Source organism: Cryptomeria japonica, chromosome 4 (assembly GCF_030272615.1).
Source record: "Cryptomeria japonica chromosome 4, Sugi_1.0, whole genome shotgun sequence".
Lineage (NCBI taxonomy): Eukaryota > Viridiplantae > Streptophyta > Pinopsida > Cupressales > Cupressaceae > Cryptomeria > Cryptomeria japonica.
The window spans coordinates 751526164-751551643 of NC_081408.1; the positions used below are offsets into that span (position 1 = coordinate 751526164).

The 25480-nt window shown below is 33.0% G+C and overlaps 2 protein-coding genes and 2 long non-coding RNA genes across 5 annotated transcripts; all 4 read left to right on the forward strand.

The window, feature by feature from the left end:
* The first annotated feature begins 597 nt into the window (after positions 1-597).
* On the forward strand, positions 598-4119 carry LOC131039755 (uncharacterized). Its single transcript, XM_057972589.2, has one exon. It carries the CDS (start codon positions 598-600, stop codon positions 4117-4119), a length of 3522 nt encoding a protein of 1173 aa, XP_057828572.2.
* A 39-nt stretch (positions 4120-4158) lies between these two features.
* LOC131875362 (uncharacterized) lies at positions 4159-5190 on the forward strand. Its single transcript, XM_059219462.1, has one exon. It carries the CDS (start codon positions 4159-4161, stop codon positions 5188-5190), a length of 1032 nt encoding a protein of 343 aa, XP_059075445.1.
* Positions 5191-7683: 2493 nt separating this feature from the next.
* LOC131874798 (uncharacterized) lies at positions 7684-8077 on the forward strand. Its single transcript, XR_009372160.1, has 3 exons — positions 7684-7731; positions 7812-7889; positions 7996-8077. It is a non-coding gene; the product is annotated as an uncharacterized LOC131874798 (long non-coding RNA).
* A 9-nt stretch (positions 8078-8086) lies between these two features.
* On the forward strand, positions 8087-12539 carry LOC131039751 (uncharacterized). Of its 2 annotated transcripts, XR_009372162.1 has the most exons (7): positions 8087-8111; positions 8285-8374; positions 8644-8751; positions 9920-10003; positions 11797-11930; positions 12250-12323; positions 12423-12539. It is a non-coding gene; the product is annotated as an uncharacterized LOC131039751 (long non-coding RNA). The 2 variants fall into 2 exon arrangements; XR_009372161.1 differs by lacking the exon at positions 8087-8111 and having other exon boundaries at positions 8227-8374.
* The last annotated feature ends 12941 nt before the right edge of the window (positions 12540-25480 follow it).

Here is a 25480-nt window from a genome sequence, read left to right on the forward strand (position 1 = left end):
TTCAGAACAGATATATATACACATGAACAATCTTATATATCTTGAAAGTTATGTGCCTGCATACATAAGTAAATCCATCTGCAACATCTTTTTTATGTGCATGTATGCACCACTGCATAAATGATTGTATGTATGTGCTTGTGCTTCTGTATAGAAATATGTACACATGTATGTGTATATCATGAAAATTGGTATATACATTTATAAAGAAAAACCATACAAACACATTTTGACATAGCTGCAAAGTACCACACACCTATAAACATGCTCACACAAAGGAAGCCACTCACGGTGCATAGATATCAACATACACAACATTGTGTCTCTTCAAAGTTATGTACCTACATATGTAAGGAACCTTGTCTCTAGGCATATTCTTTTATGTGCATACATGTCTCAATGCATGTACAGTTATCTGTATGGTCATGTGCTTAATCTTTGTGCAAAAGTATCTAACATGTGCAATTAAAAGATTGCATCAAACAGAAGTTTCAAATGTAACTATATAGATTACAACATAGACACTATCTTTACCGGTTGTTTCTTGCACACTCAACATCTTATATGCTGCGTTCATTTAAATTCTCTTAAATATTAATGCAGAACACACCACAAGGATGCAATCTTAGGAAAGCGAAAAAAAGAGAACAGAATTGTCGCTATTATGCACAACATAGAGAACAAATCTCTAAAAAGCGTCGCCTGGAGCGAATGAAACACAAAATGCTCTTGCCTACACCTCCACCATGCAACACCCCACAGATGATCAATTCAGATTCGCCTATTTTGAATCAAAGCCTTCCTTTCTCATCTGGCCAGACCAGTATTGTATCAGAGCAAATACAACAACCTTCATTGCATAGTAGCAAGCTACAACAGAAACATGTAACACAAAACAGGCAACCTCTACACCATCAGACAATATTGCAGCCTACAACAACACAACAATGCACAACAAATTGTTTCTCTTCTGTGCAGTACATTCAAGCATTGCAAGCCTTCCGCCATCGCATTGATTCGCTGTCCATGCTTCAAACATGTAGTATTTGTAAGGAAAGATATATTGGAATGCTGCTATGCGAGAACCAACAACCCATTATTTGTTCAAGATGCTTTTCTGAAAATGGTGTTCATCGTTTCTCCTTGGCAAATAACTTAGACCCAGGCGAGCAACCTGTTGTCTTAAAAAAACTTACACAAGTAGAAGAGATGCTTATAGCTAGGGTTGCTCCTGTTTTGCAAGTCAGACATGGAAAAGGTGGCCAATACAAATATTCTGGTCACACAATAAGTTTCCCCCAAGATATTTCAGAAATTGCAAAGCTTTTGCCACGAAGACTAAAAGACCTTGAAGTTCTTATTGTCCATCGAAGTAATATACAAGGCACAAAATATGATTGTTATGTGAATAAATTCCATGTTATGGATGCATTGAGCTATAAAATACAACATGACCAGTACTATAATGATGTTGTCATAGACTTTGATGCTGTCAACCTGCTTCCTAATACTACAACAGATATATCAAATATGCTACGCTCTTTAGAAGAGCATACTGATGTAACAGGTATTCCACCAACAGAAGACCTTCTGGACAATTGCAATGAATATGATGCAAATATGTCATCATCTTTTGTTCCAAAACTGCCTCCTCCACCCCGCGAACTAGATACAGTTAAGAGAACCTTGCAGTTAGATGTTGATACTAATAATAATATCCCTTGGCCTGAAATAAACTTGTCTCCGATAAATGAATATAATACAATAGGCTTGTTAGGCATGGCATTCCCAACCCTTTTCCCATCTGGAGTTGCACTTCCACTACAGCCACGTATCAAGCATGTTTATTTACATGAATATGCTCTCCACTTACTTAGATATGCTGATCAAAGATTTGGGCAGCATGTTAGATTCCGGTATTATATTTACAATCTAATTATGAGACATCGTTCGCAACAATCTGCAGCTATCTTCATTAAAACTAATTTGGGAGAGTCTGTCCCAACCACTATCGAAGCACTCCATGGACGATTGCAAAACACTCCTGATGATCAGCTGCCTAGCCAATTGTTGCGCTTTGGCGCAACTCTTCGAGGCACCCGTGCATATTGGCGTAAATCTAGAAAAGAGCTTACTGCAATGATCTCCCAATTGGGGCCCCCAACACTGTTCTTTACATTAAGTTCAGCTGATACCAAATGGCCTGATTTGCATAGGCTTTTCTCTGAAAATGATGGCCAAACCACACAGTTTACAAGAAAACAACTTACAGACCATGTGATCTGCAATCCACATATAACAACATTATACCTTCACAACAGATTTACAATATTTCGTGAAGAAATTATTCAAAAGTTGTTCCAAGCAAAGGATCATTGGTATAGGTATGAATGGCAACATCGAGGCTCAGGCCATATTCATGGCTTCTTATGGCTCCCTGGAGCACCAAATATGGAGACCATTAATTGGACAGATGATAATGAGGTGCAAATGGCAAAAACTTTCTTCGACCAATATGTTTCTGCTTGGAACCCTCGCATTGCAGCAGACCGCATGAATGCAATGCCCTACACTGCAATGGATGACCCTTGCCTAGCTGATACAAAAAAAATCTTCACCATGGATGCTGCATTGGATTATGAAGCATTGCTTAATACTTTACAGAGACACACAAAATGTACAGAACAAACATGCCTCAAGAAAAAAGGTCCCACATTTGAATGTCGTTACAAAGCTCCATGGGTTCAACAAGAGATGTCTACATTGACAGTTGACAATGACAACAACCCATGCTATAAACCTGCAAGGAATGATGATCGTTTAAATATTCATAATCCTTGGATGCTTTCACTATGGAGAGCTAATATCGATTGTCAACCAGTCACTTCAAAAAAAGCTGTCCTCCAATACATTTCAAAGTATGCTTCAAAATCAGAAAACAAATCGCAATCCTATATTGAAATGCTGAAAACAATACTAAATACAAGTAAATCTGAAGATAGCATTTTATTAACATATCAAAAATTTATGATGGGCATAGTAGTAGACCATGATATCAGTGCACAAGAAACTTGCCATATGTTACAGAAATTGCCTCTTCTAAGTTGTAGCCGACAATTTGTCTCTCTAAATGTTGGCAGAAAAATACTGCACCGTGTCATAAAATCAGATAATGGAGCTGACCTTTCCACAACTTATATCCATGCTTATATGCAGCTCCCTTTTGAATTAAATGCAACAAATTTTCTACAATCAGCACAAGGGTTTTCCTATAATTCTCAATGCAAAAAAACAAAATGGCACATCAGGGATAAAAAAGCAATTGTGACTGTATATCCTCAGTTTACAGAGCCTCCAAATGAAGATACCAATCAGTTTGAGATTTTTTGTTTGTCTGAATTGCTGCTATACAAACCATTCCGTGACATCCCAACTGAAATAGGAGCTTCAAAGGAACAAATTATAAAAAATTGGAAAAACTTTAAAAAGACAAATTACAACCGTTTGGGAAATCAACAAATTATAGATGATTGCACCCTTCCAAACGAAGATGACAGTGACAATAATGGTTCCCAACATCAAGATGATACAAATCTGTACGAGTGGGAGCAGCTCTCACAAATGGGAGCTTCAAATAACTTTGTCCAGAATGATCTGCAAATGCTAGGCCGTCGTGATTACGATATTAGCCACTTTTGGGGAGCAACTGTTGTGGTTGATCAACTAGACTCCACTGCCCTTCAGTTCATAGCTACAAGCAAGCTAAAATCCCAACACACTAGCATGCAAATCTCCAGCCAAGACACAAAAAAAAACCAGCTATCGCCTCAGCAAAAAGTTGCGCTCAACATCATTCTACAACATCATAATAATCAATCTGCAACAACACCTTTACGAATGATTGTTCAAGGCACTGCTGGCACTGGTAAATCATTTTTAATATATTGTATTAGAAGAGAATTAAACATATCTCCACCTATGACGGAAAACCCATTGCTTGTTTTAGCACCAACAGGAGTTGCTGCATTTAATATACAAGCGACAACAATCCATGCAGGGTTGCGCATACCTATAAGAGAAATGCATCCTTTGACAGGGCAATCATTAATGACATTGTAAGAGCAATTGAAACATATCAAATATATTCTGATAGACGAAATGAGCTTTTTGGGCCCGAAACTACTACTTAAGATAGATAACCGTTTACGCCAAGCATTCCCTAACAAACAACATGACAACTTTGGTGGCGTGTCCATGATTCTTGTTGGTGATCTTGCTCAGCTTCCCCCTGTTATGGATAAACCTATATATGCTTCACACTCTACAGCCCTCAGTTTATGGCATTCTTTTACTATTGTCATAACATTGGATACTATTTTCCGCCAGCAAGGTGCATCTATAAGACAACAACAATTCAGAGCACTTCTTCACAACTTAAGAAACGCTCAAGCACTCCAACATGATTGGCAGTTTCTAATGTGCCAGACAAATGCAACATTAACTATTCAACAAAAGAAAGATTTCAACTCTTCAATCCACTTGTTTGCAACAAATGAATCTGCACGCTTGCATAACAGGAAAATGCTCAAAGAATTAAATTTGCCTGTCGCTCTAAGTTTAGCTAAAATTGCTAAGCAAACAAATACTGAATATGACACCAATGAACAGCTACCATTGGAAGTATTACTTTCTATTGATCAGCAAGTGATGTTAATAGCTAACTTGTGGATCAAAGTTGGCCTTGTTAATGGTGCTATTGGTCTCATAAAACAAATTGTATATGAAAACAATACAAAACCACCAGACTTGCCAAAATATGTGGTTGTCCAATTCAATGATTATAATGGACCTCCATGGGATATAGCACATCCAAAAGATATACCCATTTTGCCAATAACGCGAGGTAGGCGTATGCAAGTGCCTTTAACAATGTCTTGGGCCATCACTATTCACAAATCCCAAGGTCTTACATTAGATACAGCTACCATTGACATAGGTAATACTGAAAAGCAAGGCCTCACATTCACAGCTATTTCCAGAGTCAAGACAATTGATGGAATACGGATCGAACCACCATTCTCTTTTGAAAGGTTTTCCAAACTGCAAAATAATCCTTATACAACCATTAGAAAGAAAGAAGAAACTCGTTTGCAGCTACTCTCTGCGCAAACAGATATCTATTCACCTTAAAAACTTTTGCTCCAAAACCATCTTTCTTACATTCCACTACTTTCAACAAGGTAATTACAATTTTACATTGTCATACCTCTTCACAACATGCACTTTCTTAATCGTCCCTCATACTAACTCTTTTTCCCTCACTGTTCATTTTAGATTGCATTCATTCTAAGACATCCTCCATGCTGCATTGAACACCACACACAAGTCTTCCTATCTATACACGCTTCAATAATTGTCTACAGATATATCAGGTATAATACAGCTGCAATGCATTGCGCATTCACATTGCTCACTCCTCCAACATATACAGCTATCTCAGGTATGATATGTCACTTTTATTGCTTAGAATGTACTCTGTTAACAAACTTTTATACTAATCAATGTCAATTATACAAAGTTATACACAATAAAAACAATGCTATGCTTAGTATGTTCTTTTTGACTGCAAAACATCTGTTCCTCACCCCATAATTAAATTTCTAAGTATTTTAACACTAAAATGAATATATTTCTAATCAGTTTAAAACTTTATACAACTCGAACATTTGTAACAGCTTTTATCAATCTCATTGTTAGAGGAACTATATATTATACCTCTGATAAGTTTTGTTACAAAAGTGTCTCTTCAATTCAAAAGTTACTGCAACAACACAAGCAACTCTCCCAGGTATGATATTTACATTTTTTTGGCTTCAAGCATACTTTATTGACACCTTTTACTGCTCTAACATTGCTCTCTGTCACTTTTAACTAACTTCCCTCCTTGTACGCCAGCTACAGTACATTGCCTCTCCAGTGCAAACCTTCTCAATCAAACATTCAGTCTAGATTTCCTACTACAAATTGAAGGTATGCATACCTACCCAACACATATAGTTTACATTCTCTTCTTTTTATGTGGCCATGTAATTCTTTCAAGGCATATTCTAACAAATCTTCAAATAAAATCAATTAATAAACAAACTTCTCTTTACCATGCCACTTCAGTTGTTTTGGCACATAAATTGTATATATGTTAAATTTAAGAAACTAATTCTATTGCTTCTTTTTGTTGTAGAGATACATATTAACAAAGAACCACATACCCATGCTTGGACACTTCTCACTTTTCAAGTTAGCACTGGTTGTAGCTAAAAAGTCTTCTCAATGTCAATTATACAAAGTTATACACAAAAAAAACAATGCTATGCTTACTCTGTTCTTTTTCCCTACAAAACATCAACTTTCTAACTCTTTTAAAACTAAAATGAATATATTTCTAATCAGTTTTAAACTTTACACTACTCAAACATTTCTAGCAGCTTTTATTAATCTCGTTCTTAGAGCATCTATGTATTGTCCTCTGATAGCTTTTGTTACAAAAATGTTTCTTCCATTCAAAACTGACAGCTGCAACATAAACAACTCACCCAGGTATGACATAACAATGCTATGCTTAGTCTGTTTTTTTCCTTTTTTTTTTTATATGCAAAGATAGAAGAGAGAAATAATAGTATCTAAGTTTCTATATATGCTATGAAACATTTGTTTCAATCTATACCACTATTAAGCTCCATCTCACAATATCAGAAATATGTATCTGTACAATTTCACAGTTAAATAGAAGACGACATAAAACTTGTGGATGACTGCATCTTTCCCTCTCATCTGAAACTTTTGTTTTACAAATACTTTCCACATGTGATTTCAAAGGAAGGATGCAAGGCCCGCAACACATCAGGCAACCTGAGCCAATCTCAAAGCCTCCAATTTCCATATACCAGTTTTCAGGATTAGACCATAGCAGGTAACGCCTTATAATAGAAAACCATAGCCCAATTTTCTATTTACAATGCAAATGCATTATTGTAACTTCTTAATTATTAAAACCTTCTCATACGTTATTTGATTAGAATTTATGTTTCATAATGTACATTTCTACTTTTTGAATGATAAAAGATTCTTTTCCTGCTAATGCATATCAGCATACAAAGTTATTATTACAAGATTCACATATGTTATTTTATTACAAATTATGTTTCATACTGTACATTGGCACTTTTTGAGTAACTAAATATTCTTTCCCTGCCAGAGCATGTCAACATATGAAGGTGACTTGGTGGCAAAATGCTACTTTACAAAGCACAAGTTAGTACCGGATGCATTCCATGCAACCCTAAAGAGAAAGATACAGATACAATTACCTTTCTAACTCTTTTAACACTAAAATGAATATATTTCTAATCAGTTTTAAACTTTACACTGCTTAAACATTTCTAACAGCTTTTATTATTCTCATTCTTACAGCACCTGTGTATTATCCTCTAGTGACTTTAGTTACAAAACTCTCTATTCCATTCAAAAGTCACTACTGCAACATTAACAACTCACCCAGGTATGACATTAACTTCCCTTTGTCACGCCACTTCAGTTCTTTTAGCACATGAATTGTATATATGTTGAATTTAAGAAACTAACCATATTTCTTCTTTTTGTTGTAGAGATACATATTAACAGACAACGACATACCCATGATTGCACTCCATGTCGATTACAACCAAACATTTTCTGGTCATATCTAAATTTATACTTTATATCTGCTTTCCAACTTTACCAAATTAAACCTTCTGACATGCCTTTCTTCAATGCAGGTAAAACCTTTGACCGACCACACTAAATCACCTTTCCTATTTCACCAATATCCATTCATTTTGTTCCCCATATTTCAGGTCATATTCCTTTTGGTTTCTTAAAATAATTCACATTTGACCATTATAGCTATTGACCACTTCTCCCATTCTTTATTCTAATGTTTTATCTCCTCATTGCAAACAGATTTAAATATCTCAAATCTATCACTGTGTTGCCCTTGCAAAAATTGCAGACAACAAACAAAAAAATTTAGGGTGTTTTCAAACTTCACTACATTCCAGATTTATGACACTAATCAGGTCAGTTACAAAGTTATACACACAAAAAAAAATGCTATACTTACTCTATACTTTTTCTTTGCAAAACATCGACTTTCTAACTCTTTTAACACTAAAATAAATATATTTCTAATCAGTTTTAAACTTTACACTGTTCAAACATTTCTAACAACTTTTATTGATCTCACTGTTAGAGCATCTGTGTATTATCCTCTGATAACTTTTGTTACAAAACTATTTGTTCCATTCAAAACTCGCTACTGCAACATAAACAACTCACCCAGGTATGACATAACAATGCTATGCTTAGTCTGTTCTTTTTCTTTGTTTTTCTTAATATGCATAGATAGAAAAGAAAGAAATAATACTATCTAAGTTTCTGTATATGCTACAAAAAAATTCTTTCAATGTACACCAATATTAAGCTCCATCTCACACTATTAGAAATATTTAACTGTACAATTTCACAGTTAAATAGAAGACAACATAAAACCTGTGGATCACTGCATCTTTCCCTCTCATATGAAACTTTTGTTTTACAAATACTTTCCAGCTGTGATTTCAACGGAAGGATCCAAGGCCTGCAACACACCAGGCAACTTGAGCCAATCTCAAAGCCTCCAATTTCCATATGCCAGTTTTGAGGATTGCAGCATGGCAGGTAACGGCTTATAATATAAAACCATAGCCCAATTTTCTATTTGCAATGAAAATGCATTATTGTAACTTGTTAATTATTAAAAGCTTCTCATACGTTATTTCATTAGAATTTATGTTTCATAGTGTACATTGCTACTTTTTGAATGATAAAAGATTCTTTTCCCGCTGACGCATATCAAGATATGAAGTAATTATTAAAAGATTCTCATACGTTGTTTTATTTGATTATACGTTACATAATGTACATTAGTACTTTTTGAATAATAAAAGATTCTTTTCCTGCCCAGCATAAAAAGATATGAAGGTGACTTCATACCAAAATGCTACTTTGCAAAGCACAAGTTAGTATACGATACATCCGATTGAACCCTAAAGAGAAAGATAGGCATACAATTAACTTTCTACCACTTTTAACACTAACATGAAAATATTTCTAATCAGTTTTAAACTTTACACAACTCAAACATTTCTAACAACTTTTATTATTCTCATTGTTATAGCGCTTGTGTATTGTCCTCTGGTGACTTTCATTACAAAAGTGTCTGTACCATTCAAAAGTCACTGCTCCAACATAAACAGCTCACCCAAGTATGACAATTACTTCCCTTTGCCACGCCCCTTCAGTTCTTTTGGCACATGAATTGTATATATGTTGAATTTCAGAAACTAACCATATTTCTTCTTTTTGATGTACAGATACATATTACCAGACAACAACATACCCATGATTGCACTCCATGCCAATTACAAACAAACATTTTCAGGTCATTTCCCAATTTATACTTTATAGCTGCTTTCCAACTTTAGCAAATTAATCATTCTAACGTCGCTTCCTTCAATGCAAGCAAAACCTTTGACCAACCAAACTAAATCAGCTTTCTTATTTCACCAATATCTATTCATTTTGTTCCCCATATTTCAAGTTATATTCCTTTTGTATAAGACTTGCAAAGGTTGGATAATTAGTGAGATGTTACTTTATAGATAATGGTAAAGGCACTTTTTGGGTTGTGGTCAACAGACATTCTTTAGTTATATGAGGCTGCCTTTATGTAAGCATTTCACAATACAATTGTTTTTCTGTTTAATCAACAGTACAACATTTCAATCGTGTTTATATTTCCACTTTATACATGATTTCTAATGAATGTTTTGACACACAATTGTAGGTGGATGTCACAAGTTCTGCACATCTCATACAACAGATTCCCGAGATTGATGCTTAACACCCTCTCCGACACCAAAATCAACTGGTATGCCGTTCTCCCTTGCATTAATAACATTCTTTGCATTCTTCTTTCTCATTTTTAACTATTCTGCTCTGCTAATGATGTTCCCTATTTCAATTCACTACTTCCTTTCTCACTTTATTAGTAGTATAACTAATTATTGTCATTTTGTTTCACAAATAACATTACTCTCAACCTTTCTCTTTTGTGAATGACCACCACCACATACTCTTCTCGGTTTTCAAATCTTTGCCTCTTCTCGATTCTATTATATTCGAATTTTCTATTTTACGACGCTTTGCTTATGTCAAGATATTATCGTACTATGCAAACCTAAGTCCCATGTGTTAACTTTACTGTTCTCTTTTTTTAGTGGAGTTCATCATTTAGTGGATTCCAACTCCCATATAAGTTTTACTTGTAATTTTTTAATAAGATGTTATTTGTTTCAAGAATTATTTGTTCAACAATCTCCATTTTAATTATTTAAATATTCTCAGAATGCTCCTTCTCTGGCTATATAAATTCACATTGCAAATGTGATGTACCTACCTATCATTTAAAATGGTAACGAACATACCTCCATCTTTAGAGATGATTTTAGGACAGCATACTGTATGGTTAGATAGAATCCTTAAGATATAAATAAACAAGAGATCCTATCATTGATTAGCAATTAAAACTTGGTTGGCACTTAGAATTATATGTTTCATAAATTCAATAGTTCATTATTTTATAAATCGGTATGCTTGGAAAAATGATTTCTATTACCACATTAAAGTCTAACAAACTACTTGAGATGGTGAGCACCGAGAGTATTTAATTATATTTTATTCATAGATAACCTCTTTTTCAAATACACAATGGGTGCTTATCTTCACTTCAGGAAATTGCTTCTGGTTTTGGTCATGATGTAGCTGTGCCTAGGCATACAAGTAGAATGTTACTGTATTTAATAAAAGTCGCTTTTAAATGAATATACTTTTTATTCCAGTAACTTATAATCTTCACTGGAACTTCTTTTTTGAAACTGCTCCGGGGATTTGGAAAACCACTCTCTGGGAAATAAATAGGCTATTATGAGATAAATGAAGCATTCTCTGTAAGTTTGATTTCTATAAATGCATACTTTGCTACAATGCATCATTGCCAATCTTAATGATATTTAATTTTGGACATACTACTTTGTGCTACACATTTTTTTAAATGGCATCCACACAACACTCCACAGGTCAAACTTATATTTTCAATGATTTAGACCAACTCTCATATTTGAATTTTTATTCACTTGTTTAGACTTCGTCATACAATGTCCACTTCCCACTGTTCCATTTTATTGCAAGAAAATTGCTTTTCTATATTAAAATATTTCAAAATGCTTGATTAACAATCTCCTTTTATACTCTTCTCGGTTTTCAAATCTTTGCCTCTTCTTGATTCTATTATATTCGAATTTCCTATTTTTCGACATTTTACTTACGTCAAAATGTTTTGCAGTGTTTTGCATAGTTTGTTATAATGTCTCATTGAGAATTTTAATGGTATTTAATTTTAGCCATTCTACTTTGTGCTACTCATTTCTTTAAATGACATCAACACAACACTCGTAGTTCCAGCTTGTATGCTCAATGATTCAGAACAATCCTCATCTTAGAATTTTTATTCACTTGTTTAGACTTCATCATACAAGGCCCACTTCCCATTGTTCTAATTTAGTGATTCAGAAAACAGAATTTTTTCACATTAAATCATTGTTTTCTGCCTAATTATGAATATGAGACACTTTGCCTAATTTTTTCACATACTTCTCTCTACAGGATTGCACTTCATTCAAGTTGCAATAGTTACAAATTGCCTCTTACAAAACTATGAAGGTTGACTTGCTTGATATACATGACCTTCCTCACCATGATAAGCAAAATATATATTGCCAGTTCCTCTTTCTTGTCAGGTATTACTTGTTACTCTCATTTTCACATGCCAAATTTTTTTCCTATTTATTAAATTATTTTATAAATTGTAGCATTGTACTATTCAATAAAAGTAACACTTGAAAAATTCCAAAGTTACAAGCTTTAAAACTCTTTCTATACTGCAATTTTAATGTATATTTATTCTACTTTACCAGGTCATTTCCTCACTCCATACTACTAAACATGACATAAATAATATATTTAACACTTCATTCATTGAAACACAAAATTCACTTTTAAATGTGCCCAACACTTTGATACACAACTTTAAAATTTACCGTTTTCCACAATTTGCAGGCTTTAAAACTCAGCAGGCGTTGTAATTTAAAACAAGTTGATCGCATTGGCTTTATGTTGTTGCTCATCAAGAAGTAAGTTGTTCTCATTTAGGTTTAAACCTTGCATATTTCGTTCTCTGTAACACTTTCTATTGCTGACAAATGTACTTACTTGATTTCCATGCACTGCAGGTCAATCCGTCATCAGCCATTACACATCTTGCAGCTTTCAACAGCTTTCAAATTATTTGATTCTTTCAAACCTGCTATTTTACATCTCACAGCCCTATCTTCTCAAATATTAACATGTTCAAGACGACGACACCATTACCATATCATGTTTTAAAGAGTCGTTAAGATCTAGCCTCCCACAGTGACTGCTTACACTTATTGACATTGTAACATTCACGGTTTCTTACTTATGTTACTCTCTTCCATCATTGCTACATTTCATTCAATTTTCCCCTTTGCTGAAATCCACTATGTTTAACAACTGAATTCAATGAATGAGCATAACTTGCTGCTTTCTCTTCACCCTTGTGCAAATTTGTCACTCAAATATTAATACTTTCTATACAAAGTTTCATTTCTGCTATGATGCATTTTTTTGGTGGTGATTTGGTAAAACATAGATTAAAGAAATTTGGAAAATTCACACTTTTAAAAAAAATACTGCACATATTTCTGCTTCATTAACAAAACCAGTTCCCCAAACCATTTTACCTATCGGCTTCCCGTTGCACGCACACTAGCGTGCAACTGCTAGTTTATATTATATTTTTTATTTTTTTCATATATTTTATTTATATAATATTTTAAATTTTTTTTAATATTTTTTTTTTATACTAATTTTTTAAACTTATACTAAAAATATAATTAAAATATATTGAATAAAATATTAAACAAGTCCAAAGTTTAAATAAGATCATCCTTATGTTTATTAATAAATATTTAGGACGTATATATTAGTTTGTACTAGTGGGTGAATAATACTTCTATATTTAATTTTATAAAAAGTGAATTTTAAAAGTGAACAAACTTTCAATTATAAAGTTTATTCAAAAGTGAATAAACTTTCACTTTCACTTATAAGTTTAATATAATTCAAAAGTTAATAAACATTCACTTATAAAACTTTATTAAATTTATAAAACCTATAAAACTCATTAAACTTTCACTTATAAAATTAAACTTTCACTTATATGTGAAATTTTATTCACTTTATAAACTTTATTCACTTATAAGTTAAACTTTTATAACTGAAAAGTTTATTCACTTTTATAAAATTAAATATAAAAGTATGTATCCCCATTATATATTTAATAATTATTCACTTTTATACTTCATTTTATATACTAATCTATAGTACTATTATATATAGGCTTAATGTTTAGGGTTAGGGCCTCCATCTCGACATATTTTATATAATAAAATGATAAAATAATTAGTTAATATATAAATAGGCTATTGTATTATTAGGCTTAGGTTTGGGCATAATGTTTAGGGTTAGGTTTAGGGTTAGGTTTACATTTACAATTAGGTGTAAGGTTAGAGTTAATTAGAGTTATGCTAGGCTTAGGATTTAGGGTAATTTCTTTTAGCGTTTACCTCATGGTTAGGGTTATTGTTCGATTTGGCTTAATTTGCAGTTAGTTTTAAGGTTAAGGGTTTATTTAAGTTCAGTTTAGGTTTAAGGCTCAATATGGTCTAGGATTTAGGGTTAGAGTTACCCTCAATATGATTTACGAATATGACTAGTATACCTATATTTAAATAAATCTATGTAAAATACGCCGAGAGATATCTATTTTGAAAAGCATTTTTTCTTTTAATCATAATTGAAAGCATTTTTTCTTTTAATCATAATTGAAGGCTAAAGCTAATCTTATATCTAATTGTAGCCCGACCTTAATTCAACAACTAATAAATAGTAAAGTCTTTGCAATAGACTTGTTTTATGTATATCTTATGTCAAGCCTTACATTTCAAACTATCTTATGTCAATTTTGTAGTAAGGTTGGAGATTAATAATTTATAAAGATCTTGTTGCATACAAATCCCTATTAAATTATTACCCAATAGATAATTAGAAAATTATTTATGTTTAGCATATTTAAATAGAATATATTAAATTAATTAAATATCAAATATTTTCAAACATAATATTGGAGTCAATCTTGTTGTATCCAATCCTTTTTACATTATACCTAATAGAAAAAGTTGCATAGATATTTCATCATATGTCTTACATTTTAATATTCAAAATGTATAGAGAGCTTTATCATATTATCATATTTAGATTATGGTGATATTAAATAGATTTTGTTTTTTGAAAAATAAAGAAATTATTAATCAAAATTCATTATAAAAGGTTGACCCTATTGTTTAAAAAATCTATGAAACAATAACTATTTGATATAATTTGTTTTGATGCATACCACTACCTATGTAATTTTCTTTATCAAAAATTTGGTATGTTCTTATATGGTAGATAGAAGTTTAAATAGCATTACTGCATATTGAAGAATCATATCCCTAATTCTAACCCTAACACTAACTGAATATTTATTCTTATTCAACATTAAATCTAACCTTAATTAAATCCCTACCTATAATTAAAACTTAACCCTAACCCTTATTAAACCAAAATTCTAATCCTAATTAAACTATAATCCATCCCCTAATAAAATATTAATAATTTATAAACCTTAACCCTAATCATAATTGAATGTAAACCCTAATTGAACCTTATACCTTATTAAATTCTAACCCTTTCCCTAATTGAAATACACCACTCACTATTAACCTAAGTCAATTCTAACCTTAACCTTAATTGAACCTAACCCTAATCTTATTTCAATCCCCAACTTATCCTTAACCTAATTGAACCACAACATTAACCCTTACCTTAATTAAACTTTAATGGTAATCTTAAATCTAATAAAATTTTAACACTAATTGGTCTCTAATCTTGAGTCTAATTGAACCAAAACTTGAACCCTAACCCAAATTGAACCATAACCCTAACCCTAGGCAAACATGCCCTATTTAAACTCTAACCCTAAACCTTATGGAACCATAATCCTAATATTATCTGAACCCTAACCCTAATCCTAGTTGCACTCAATCCTATATGAGTCCTAACCCTTACCCTTCTATATGATCCCTAACCCTTACCCTTCTATATGAGCCCTAACCCTTACCCTTCCACTAATTGAATTCTAACCCAAACCCTAACCCTAAACATATTTGATTCCCAACCCTAACATATTGAATAATCCTAGCCCTATCTCTAATGCTAAACCTAAATATAAATATTTAACTTTATTGAACTTTATCCCTAACTAAGTAATTAAACCTCAATTGTTATTAAAACCTAACCCTAAATCTTATTGAACCAAAATTGTAATCCTAATTAAACTATAATCGTTTCCAAATTTTAATCCTAATAATTTGTAAACTTAACTCTAATCTTGAATTAAAATTGACTCCAATTGAATCACGACCCTAATTGAACCCTACTCCTTATTGAACTCTAACACTTTCCCTGATTGAAACATAACTATCACCATTAACCTAATTGAATTGTAACAATAACATTAATTGGACCTAACCCTAATCTTATTTCAATCCCAAACTTATCTGTAACCCTAATTTAAAACCAAGTTACTTTTAATAAAAGTAGCTGGCTCAATAATAAGTCAGCTTAAATTGATTAACTTTAAAATTGATTTCAAGTTTTGTTAAATTAAACATACCTTATATCCCTATGTAATAACTTTTATTTGTGTTTAATTTTAATTAGAAAAACATTTATGTTTTGCATACTTAAATCAACTATATTAAATAGAAAAATCTATATTTATCCTTCTCACACATATTTTTAACCTTAATCTTGGAGTTTATCTTGTTGCATGCAATCCCATTTACATTATTACCTAATAGATGATTAAAAAATGATTTATCTCTGGCATATTTAATCAAATATATGTTAATTTAATTAAATGTTAAATACATTTAAATGTAATCTTGGAGTCAATCTTATTGTATCCAATATTTTTTACATTATTACCTAATACATTGTTGCACATTATCCAATATTCAAAATTTATGATAGCCTTATTGAACCAAATTTGTAATCATAATTAAACTATAATCCATCCCCTAATCAAATCCTAATCATTTATAACCCTTAACTCTAATCCTAAATGAACATGGCCCTACCCTAATTGAACCCTATTCCTTATTAAATTTATGAAACCTTATAACTTATTAAATTCTAACTCTTCACTAATTGAAACACACCCCTCACTATTAATCTGATTGAATTGTAACCTTAATTATAATTAGACTTAACTCTAATCTTATTCCAATCCCAAACTTATCCCTAACCCTAATTAAAAATCAATGATTTATTTTAATTAACTAAAATTTTTATGAAAAATACATGATAATACATTATTAAATTTTTGATCTAAAATTTGTTATGTTATTATATGGGAAATAGAAGGACATAGAATTTTGAATAAGATTACATGTTATATTTTAATCCCAATGAACTCTTTAGAGGTTGTCTTTGCCCTACTATTTGTAGGGATAAAAATGTAGAAAAATTAAATAAAATTTTTTCATTGTTTTATTTTTAAAAACAAGGATAAAGTAAAATTCACATTAAAGTTCTAACATGCTACTACTCTTCAGAGATATCCAGAGAAATCATTTGATAATATGACATGTTGCTGCTATTGAGAGATATCCAGAGAAATCATTTGATAATATAACATGTTGCTGCTATTGAGAGATATCCTAGAGAAATCATTTGATAATATAACATGCTGCAGCTATTGAGAAATATCCTAGAGAAATCATTTGATAATATAACTTAATTTACAATAAGTGAAGTTTGGGAACTGGAATTTAAAGAGATGAAATAAATGAAACCCACCTCAATAATATTTGTAGGAGAAGTTAATCTCAAATAATAAAATAATCTTCGATAATGTAGATTACAACAATTACTTTGAATTATATACAACTTGTAATATAAATCCTTATGCACAGAAATAGAAAGCTCCAGCAATCCACATGGCTTCCTCCACACTGAAAATACTCAGTTCAATATAGATCCCATTGTATTTTAAATATAGATTCTAAGCGTATCAGTTCAATATAGAGCCATGACCCCAATCCAAGTCCTATGCCACCAATTTCATGAAGAATCCACATGCTTTATACAAACATGTATGAGATTGCAGCGAGGAAGGCATGATTTGAGGATTTGAGATATCACAGGAAAATTAAAAGAAAACTTAGTCCAAGGAATTCTTAGCGGTGATGAGTTACTAAGATTTACTATTATTAGGTTAAATCTAATGCGGGCTCATCTCAAATTGCCTCTCAACTTAATTGCCTGCCAAAACCTGCCAAGAATGTCTTCCACCAATACTACTATACTGCCAAATCAGCACGTCAAATTTTTTGTAAATGCGTTTTGTGTTTACGGATAGTATTGATCCCATTGTAGATCGCCTCTCGGCGAAAAAAGAGTTTGTTATCACATCATTCTAATATAAATTATAGATTGCTGTTATTAATACAATTTTTTTGGGGATTTTTTTTTTTTTTTAAATGAGAGTCGATTTCTTAAAAGTTCAAGTTTTAAGTTTGTGTGTGGTTATAAAATCTATGTGGCTATCTTGTGAAAAGTATTCAAAAATCACAATAGCACCCGCTGACATATTTATGAAGTTGGCCTCCGCCATGAAACTACTTACTAAATAAAAGGGTGGGTAGATAAATTTTCAAGAATCTTTATCCATACAAAATAATAAAAAATATAATCAACTCTAGATAATGTAATCAAAACGTTCTATTCAATGTGCCGGAACAACATACACTACAAGCAACACAAACAACATTCTAGTAGCTCAATATGCTTGATTGTTTGTTTTCAACATTATTCTCAATTAAAGCCTTACCACTAGTTTCATTCTATTTTAAACTTTGTTTAATTAATATAACTCAACGTGCTTGATTGTTTGTTTTTGAATTTAGTCACAATTTAATCCTTATAACTAATTAATGCTCTCAAGTTTTCACAATCCATGCTAAAATTAACTTATTGTTTTTGGATTTGATTGTGTATGCAAATTTTGCATACGCAATCCAATCCAAAAACAATAAGTGAATCCTTATAACTAGTTTCATTCTCTTTAAATTTTGTTAAATGATTACAATTCTACTTTTCCTTGTTCAATTTTTTTATTTTTAAATTTTTTGATGTAAAGCTTTATATCGAATCTCATATTATTTGGAGCATTATCCCAACCTCATTGTTTAGTATCAAGGGCCTAACGATGTTTATAAACACTTTTAAGAATTTATTGGATTTTAAGTTTTGAATTCTCCTCAATCAAACTTTATAACTTATTTGATTTCTTGAATAATTTATTTCTTCAAACAAGAGAGATCTTTAGATATGTTCTCTTTATAATTTTATTAAATAAATAAAAAAAAATTATAACCATACATTTTCATCATGTCCACATAGTTCCTTAAGGTGCATTCTACATTAAGTTGCCTAATAAATGACAAATTAACCTAGCAACCTAACAAATTACCAACAAAAGTCACGCATACCAGATGAAACAACTAGATTAACTTCCATTTAAATAAAAATTGGCTTTCAATGATTTCAAAGTATGCTAAGAATATAAATCCTAGATATTACATACTCAGAGTAACATGCATCTATTCTATGCATGGATTGATGAAATATCTTATAGAACAATATTCTTTATACCTCTAAAATTTTCAATGCCTTCCCCTTACTTTAAAAGTTATCCTCTCTCTATTTTCCTTAAGCCTCTCTAAATGTTTAGCTTTCACTAGGCAAATAATCTGTGTTGCTCTTGAACTAGGGAATGTTTCTACCAAAAATGGCCTACTTTCTTTTCTTTAATCCATGGTTTTAGTCTACTAAGGGTTATAGATTGAATAATCTACCATGACCATTACATGATGATTATATACAATTCTGGTTTCCAAGAGTAATGCTCAAGGTTTTTTTGGGTCATTTTATCTACAAAATGCTACTATTCAAAATTCTTCATTTGCCAATTTTGAATCTAATTGAAATAATTTTGAAACCTTGATTGTTAATAATTTTTTGATAAAATGTTTGTAGAAGGAAAATGCTCGCTAGTATAACTCTATGAACATTTTGATGAATGGAAGTAGAAATAAGTCAAATTGGAAAAGATCATGGTCCAAGTTAGTGCGGATTTGAAGACATGTTTGTCACCATCAACCCGCGTATGGGAATTCCAAGACTAGAATAAAGAAAAAATATGGAAGCTTCTCATCACCAAAAGTGCAGTCAAGCGCAAACACATTTGGAAATATAATTACGTTGCTTTACTACTCTCTATCTCATCAACAAATCCTTTTGCAAAGCATTGGACAAGATATTCCATTTAAGACACTGTTATTTACATCTAAAACTACACATGCTCATTATCAACTCGTGGAGGTAACGATGCTCCCTTTTGCTACAGCTGGTACCACAAATATTTCCACGGATTTAACTTCACAATGTCTGCCAATAAAAAATTGTCAATGAAATTCCCCAGGCAAAGTACACTAATTACACGCGCACTATTTGTTGATACACAGTATAATAATTAGATCCACACCATTCTTTCAATAAAAAATATACCATAAACTATTGCCTAAATCTGGGCAGCTCAATATTTTACAGTATATTATTAGAAATATTTATAAAATTATAATATAAAATAGCTTATAGCTCAATGTATGTGCAAGAAATTATGCATTGTCCAGAGTAAAAAAGGTTGTGGAAATCGGGCCTACGCCTACCAAATTGCAATTTTTTTCAAAGTTCCTAAAGTGTTTCTATCAAATCCATTTGTGCGTACTAATTTATTTGAACTAGTACAACAACGCAGAAAACGACTTAAGAAAAGGTAAGGGAAGATGAAGTTTGATGTGCTCAATAATACTATGCAATTGAATCCTAATAGAGGCTTACTAATAAACCACAAAAACATTAGAGACATACAGATGCAAAGGATGAAGACTAAAAATTCGAAAAAAAAATCCATTCAATAAAATGAAGAACTGTATTCCGCAGGAAATCAACTCCTAAAATTTAATCTTCACACCTGTTTTTTCGTAAGAAGCTCTATTTTGTTCTGTCTGCGAAATTCAGTGAGACGAATTCTGCAACTTTCGTTTTGGTCTGCCCGTGATGTGGTGGGCAGCGATCATTTTATAGAGTATCGAGAAGCTGTGAATGCAGGGCACGTGGCGATGGCTTGAAAAACAAGCCTTGAGATGCATCCATCTATGTAACACATTTCCCAGTCAAAAAATAGGTAATCACAATTTTACTATGATTACTGTTGAATTAATTGATCTTTTAAGGTGTTTGTGTTGTATAAGATGTCAGAAAATGTAATTATTAAAAAGTGAAAAGAAGAAAGAAAAAGTAGGAAGAATAACACTCTTTGAAGAGCCAGCTTCTGAGTTCTAAAATAACTTGTCACTTTAGTTATTTGTGCAATCATATTTCATTTTCCTGCTTTAAAGTGAAATGCTTTCGCTCATTTCAAGTTCGAATACATGCAAAGAAAAATAATTGTTATGTTTGTCGCCATAATTCCAAGACTAAGAATAAAGGGGAAAAAAACGGATGCTTCTAGAACATCACCAAAAGTGCAGTCAAAAGCACACACATCTGGGAATATAATTACGTTGCTTTACCTGCTTTATTCTCTGTCTCGTCAACAAATCCTTTTGCAAAGCAGGCGACAATATTGTATATGTTATGATTGCAAGTTGCAACAATTGATAGAATGAAATGCAGTGCTCCATACACCCCTATTTATGACGCACAATATAATAATAATTAGATCGACACCGTCAAACGAAAATTTATGCAAAGAAAAATAATTATTTAGATTACTAATAAAGATAAATATGGTAGATAAATGAGAACATCAAATGTTGATTATATATACATACACATAAAAGAAATTTAGATATTTTATTTGCAGACTAACAATAAAATATATGTTATTGGGAAGCTTATTATTTTAAATTTTATGTACAATTATAAATAGTTCTAGATCAAGTCTATATCACATGGATTTAATCTTTGATGTATATTTTTGATATGGTATGTTGTAGAATTTTGCTATCTAATTTATTGTAAGTTTTTTTCCTTGTTGATTATTAAAGATTAGATGCATTCAAGAATATCTTCAAGAAACTGACAAATCACATGAATCATGTTTTCCTAAATCAATCCTCTTTAATAGACCAATTTTAAGGCCATGTAAATTGTTGCCTCTCAAAATATTGGATCCCTTCTTCTAGAGCATTCACTCTATGTCAAAGTAAAGAAAAGTGGAAGGAATCATCAAAAAAGAAATGACTAAAATGGGTTGATAGATAAGGGGAATAACTCCTTCAATATTTTTACATTCAATGTAGGATGGCAATCCATAAAGAAAATTGTGTAATCAAATACAAATAAGAATGAACACAAGTTCCTTACAATGTTAGAGTAATTGGGTCTTTACTTGATTAATTAAACGACATTTGTTTAATTAATTAAGTTTCCCTTTATCTCTTTTACACTTAAGCTAACATTAGGTGCATAGTAGTTAATTCTTTTATTAATTATTATGTGCAAGCTTAGCGTTTTCCCTTTTAGGGTTTTTCGACCTATTAGAGGTTGAATTCTTTTCTTTTGTATTTTATTCTATTACACTTTTTTGTGAATATAGAGCTCTCATTTTCTTGAGCATTTCCTGTGTTTATGTTTTTTCTTTGTTGCTAACTTGGTTCTCTTTGTAATAGGTTTATTCAGCTTGCAGAGATCATTTGGGCCCCTATGGTGTTGTATTTCTCAACTCTCACATGGTATCAGAACTTCAGATCTGCAGCTACCTGTTCTTGTTTTGAGTTTTTTTTTCTTTATTGCTTCCTTCCTTCTCCTTGTAACAGGTTTATTCAACTTGCATAGATCATTTGGGCTCCTGTGGTGTTGTATTTATCAACTATCACATGGTATCAGAGAAGATTTGGAGTTTTTTTGCATTGGAAGTAGATCTGGGGTTTTAGAAATTTTTTGTGCAGCTAGGGATAGGCTTTTTTCTGAGCACTTTGGGTCTAAATCGACCTCACTATCGTGCTCATAAGGCCCAAAAACCCTTATGGTCATAAAAATCTTGATCACTTTCGACACCTGAGCCTCTGGGTTTTTTTTTTTTTGTTCTATACCAGGTCATACGACCCTAGCACGCAGTTCGAGATTTTTTTTTTAAAAAACAATTTTTTGCCTTTTTACGGCATGCAGGCCGAAATTTGTTTTTTTTTTAAAAAACATCATTCAAAAAATTTTGCAAAAGTTTTTTTAAAAAGTTAATTTTTTTTTTGATGTTACAACCCACGGTACATAGGGTACCGTGGGCCCCCTAGCTCTGCAGTAGGCCCGTACCGTGCGCCACTGGCCTTGACAGCTCAGGCCCCACCAGCTGCCGGCCCTGCCCGTCGCCACCCTGTTGCTTCACCGCTAGAGCGCCACCTCTACCCGACCCTACCACCAGACGGCCTCTGTGTGCCCTCTCTCTTGCCTTTGTAGGGGGGTTGGTTTTTTCTTCCTATCTTGAGCATACGGAGTCATTTTTTCAAAAAGGAATAGGTGTCGGAAAGCTGGTTCCGAGCTGGACCTCATGGTATTGGATTTTTTTTTTTCAATTTTGTTGTTTAACTATACTTTTTTTCAGTCAAAGTGGGGTCACTTTTCTGCACTTCTGGGGTCATAGAATGTGCAAACAGACTCTGTTTTTCGAAAACATATAGGAATTGGAAATCTTTCAACATGCCCTATTCCAATATGTGATCTTGTTTCTCAGATATTTCATCAGGTACATGAAATTTCAGTTTTAAGTTTTTTTGCTTATGCACTGCTTCATTCTCACCAGTATGTACTAGGGTTTGGGTTTATCTCTTGTGGGGGGGTGTTTTTTTCTCGCTTTCTGTCATTTATATCAGAAATCTAGAATACCAAAACTCTCAAAACAAACAAACCCTTCTACATCTTCTTTCTATTCTAAAAGATCACCTAATAATAAAAACACAAGCATGTACAGGTGCAGAGTTTCATGGTAGACTTTTTAGTTAAGTTGTTGACATCACACAACTATCACACCTAGAAGCCTCACATCACAAGGCTTCTCAAGGCACGAGGGTTGTGGTCTTGTTTGGATGAGGTTCAGCCTTTGTTGTAGCGTCCTTTTGAGATTCTTCAACATAGAAACAAGATGGATGAGGCCATGGGTTTTTTCTCATTACATGTTCTGACAGTCTTCTGTTTCACCTTGATGCTTTTCTCACTCCTTGAGATATGTGGTTGAAGTTTGAGACTCTCTTTAGGAGAGTTAATGAGATCCAGGCATTACAGATTGAGGCAGAGCTGGTTTCCTTGTTATTTGATTCCTTTCCCACCATTGAGGATTTTTTGAACAAATTCAAGACTACTAGATCTGTTCTCCAGGGTGTGGAAAGACCAAGATAGACCTAGAGTGCATTCACTTGATCCTTTCGAAGCTTCGGGGTCCTTTTCAATTTTTTGCCTCTGCTTTCTACTCCACCATGGATGGATTGGGTGCTTTCTTTACCATCCTACCTTTGATGTGTTTTGTGAGCATTTGTCTCGTGAGAAGTCTCACCTTTCTCAACTGGACATGCTCTTAGGGTCCAAGAACAAAGCATTGGTTGCTCAGTCATCTAAGGAGAAGCAAAAGCAGAAACCGAAGCCAAAGAAGAATTCTGCAAGCAATGATCATTCCTCCAAGCCACCTCCTAAGTGTGATTCTAAACCACCATTTAATCCAAAACAAGGGAAATATTCACAATCTAGTGAGTCTTCCTCCAAGACTAAGAAGAAATCAGGGGATACTTGTAGTTTTTGTGGCAAGGAAGGACATCCAGTTTCTAGGTGTTGAAAATGATTAGAGGCTTTAGAGGAAGCAATGCAGTAGCATCACATCTCCTCACCTCAGGCGTCTTCTCCTTCCACAGGGAAAGGTAATGCTCTCATTGCTCGAGCTTCGACCTATGGGTCCACTTGGATTTTAGATTCTGGTTCTTCTCACCATATGACTCACACTTAGCAGTTGGTTACTTCTCTTTCCTCTTGTGGTACTTCACAGATTGTAGTGGGTGACTCTATTCATCTTTCATTCTTGGGTTCAGGTTCTGTCTCTTTGGATGGGGGTACTCTACAGGATGTTCTAGTTGTACCTGACATCTCGACGAACCTCCTGTCCATTTATCAGATTTGTCATTCTGTCTCTGGTAAGACAGTTGAGTTCTCACCACATGATGTGGTTATTCGGGACCTCCATGACTTTGATTTGGTTGTGGCTACTAGGAGTGTTGATACTACATCTCGTCTTTATAGATTTGATAGATTTGAGCCATCTGCGGGTATAGGTTCATCTCTTATAGCACATGTAGATTTAGTGAGTAAGCTTTGGCATGAGCACTTGGGCCATGTCAATTACATATATTTTTAGCAAATGAGTACACAGACACTTATTCCTGGGCTCCCACAGATTTCCTACACTGATGGTGTTTGTCATGGTTGTGTGCTTGGAAAGCATCACAAGGATCCCTTTCCGAAGGGAAGAGCCCTCGTGCTTTGGCACCTTTAGAGTTGATTCACAGTGACCTCATGTCATTCCCTACTCCTTTTTCTGGGGCCAAGTATGTACTCACATTTATTGATGACTTCTCCAGATGCACATGGGCGTACTTTCTTAAGTACTTGGTCTGATGTCTTTGATTCATTTCAATTTTTTAAGACATTTGTAAAGAAGCGGTTTAGTTGTTCTCTTCAGCGAATACATACAGATAATGGGGGGAGTATGTGAATTAGGCTTTCAGAGATTTTTCCACTGAGCATGGTTTACAGCATCAGTTTACTATTCCCTACACCCCTCAGCAGAATGGTGTCGCTGAGAGAAAGAACATGACTTTACGAGAGATGGCGAATTGTATGATTCAGTCCAGGACCATGGATTCTTCTTTTTGGGCTGAGGTAGTCAATTGTACCAACTACATTCAAAATTGGATGCCTCACAAGGTGGTTCGATATATGACTCCTGAGGAGGCTTGGTCTCATGACAAGCCTGATGTTTCTTTTTTCTGAGTATTTG

Coding starts and splice junctions, on each gene's coding strand:
- LOC131039755 (XM_057972589.2), top strand. CDS start 598: ATGCAGAACACACCACAAGGATGCAATCTTAGGAAAGCGAAAAAAAGA.
- LOC131875362 (XM_059219462.1), top strand. CDS start 4,159: ATGAGCTTTTTGGGCCCGAAACTACTACTTAAGATAGATAACCGTTTA.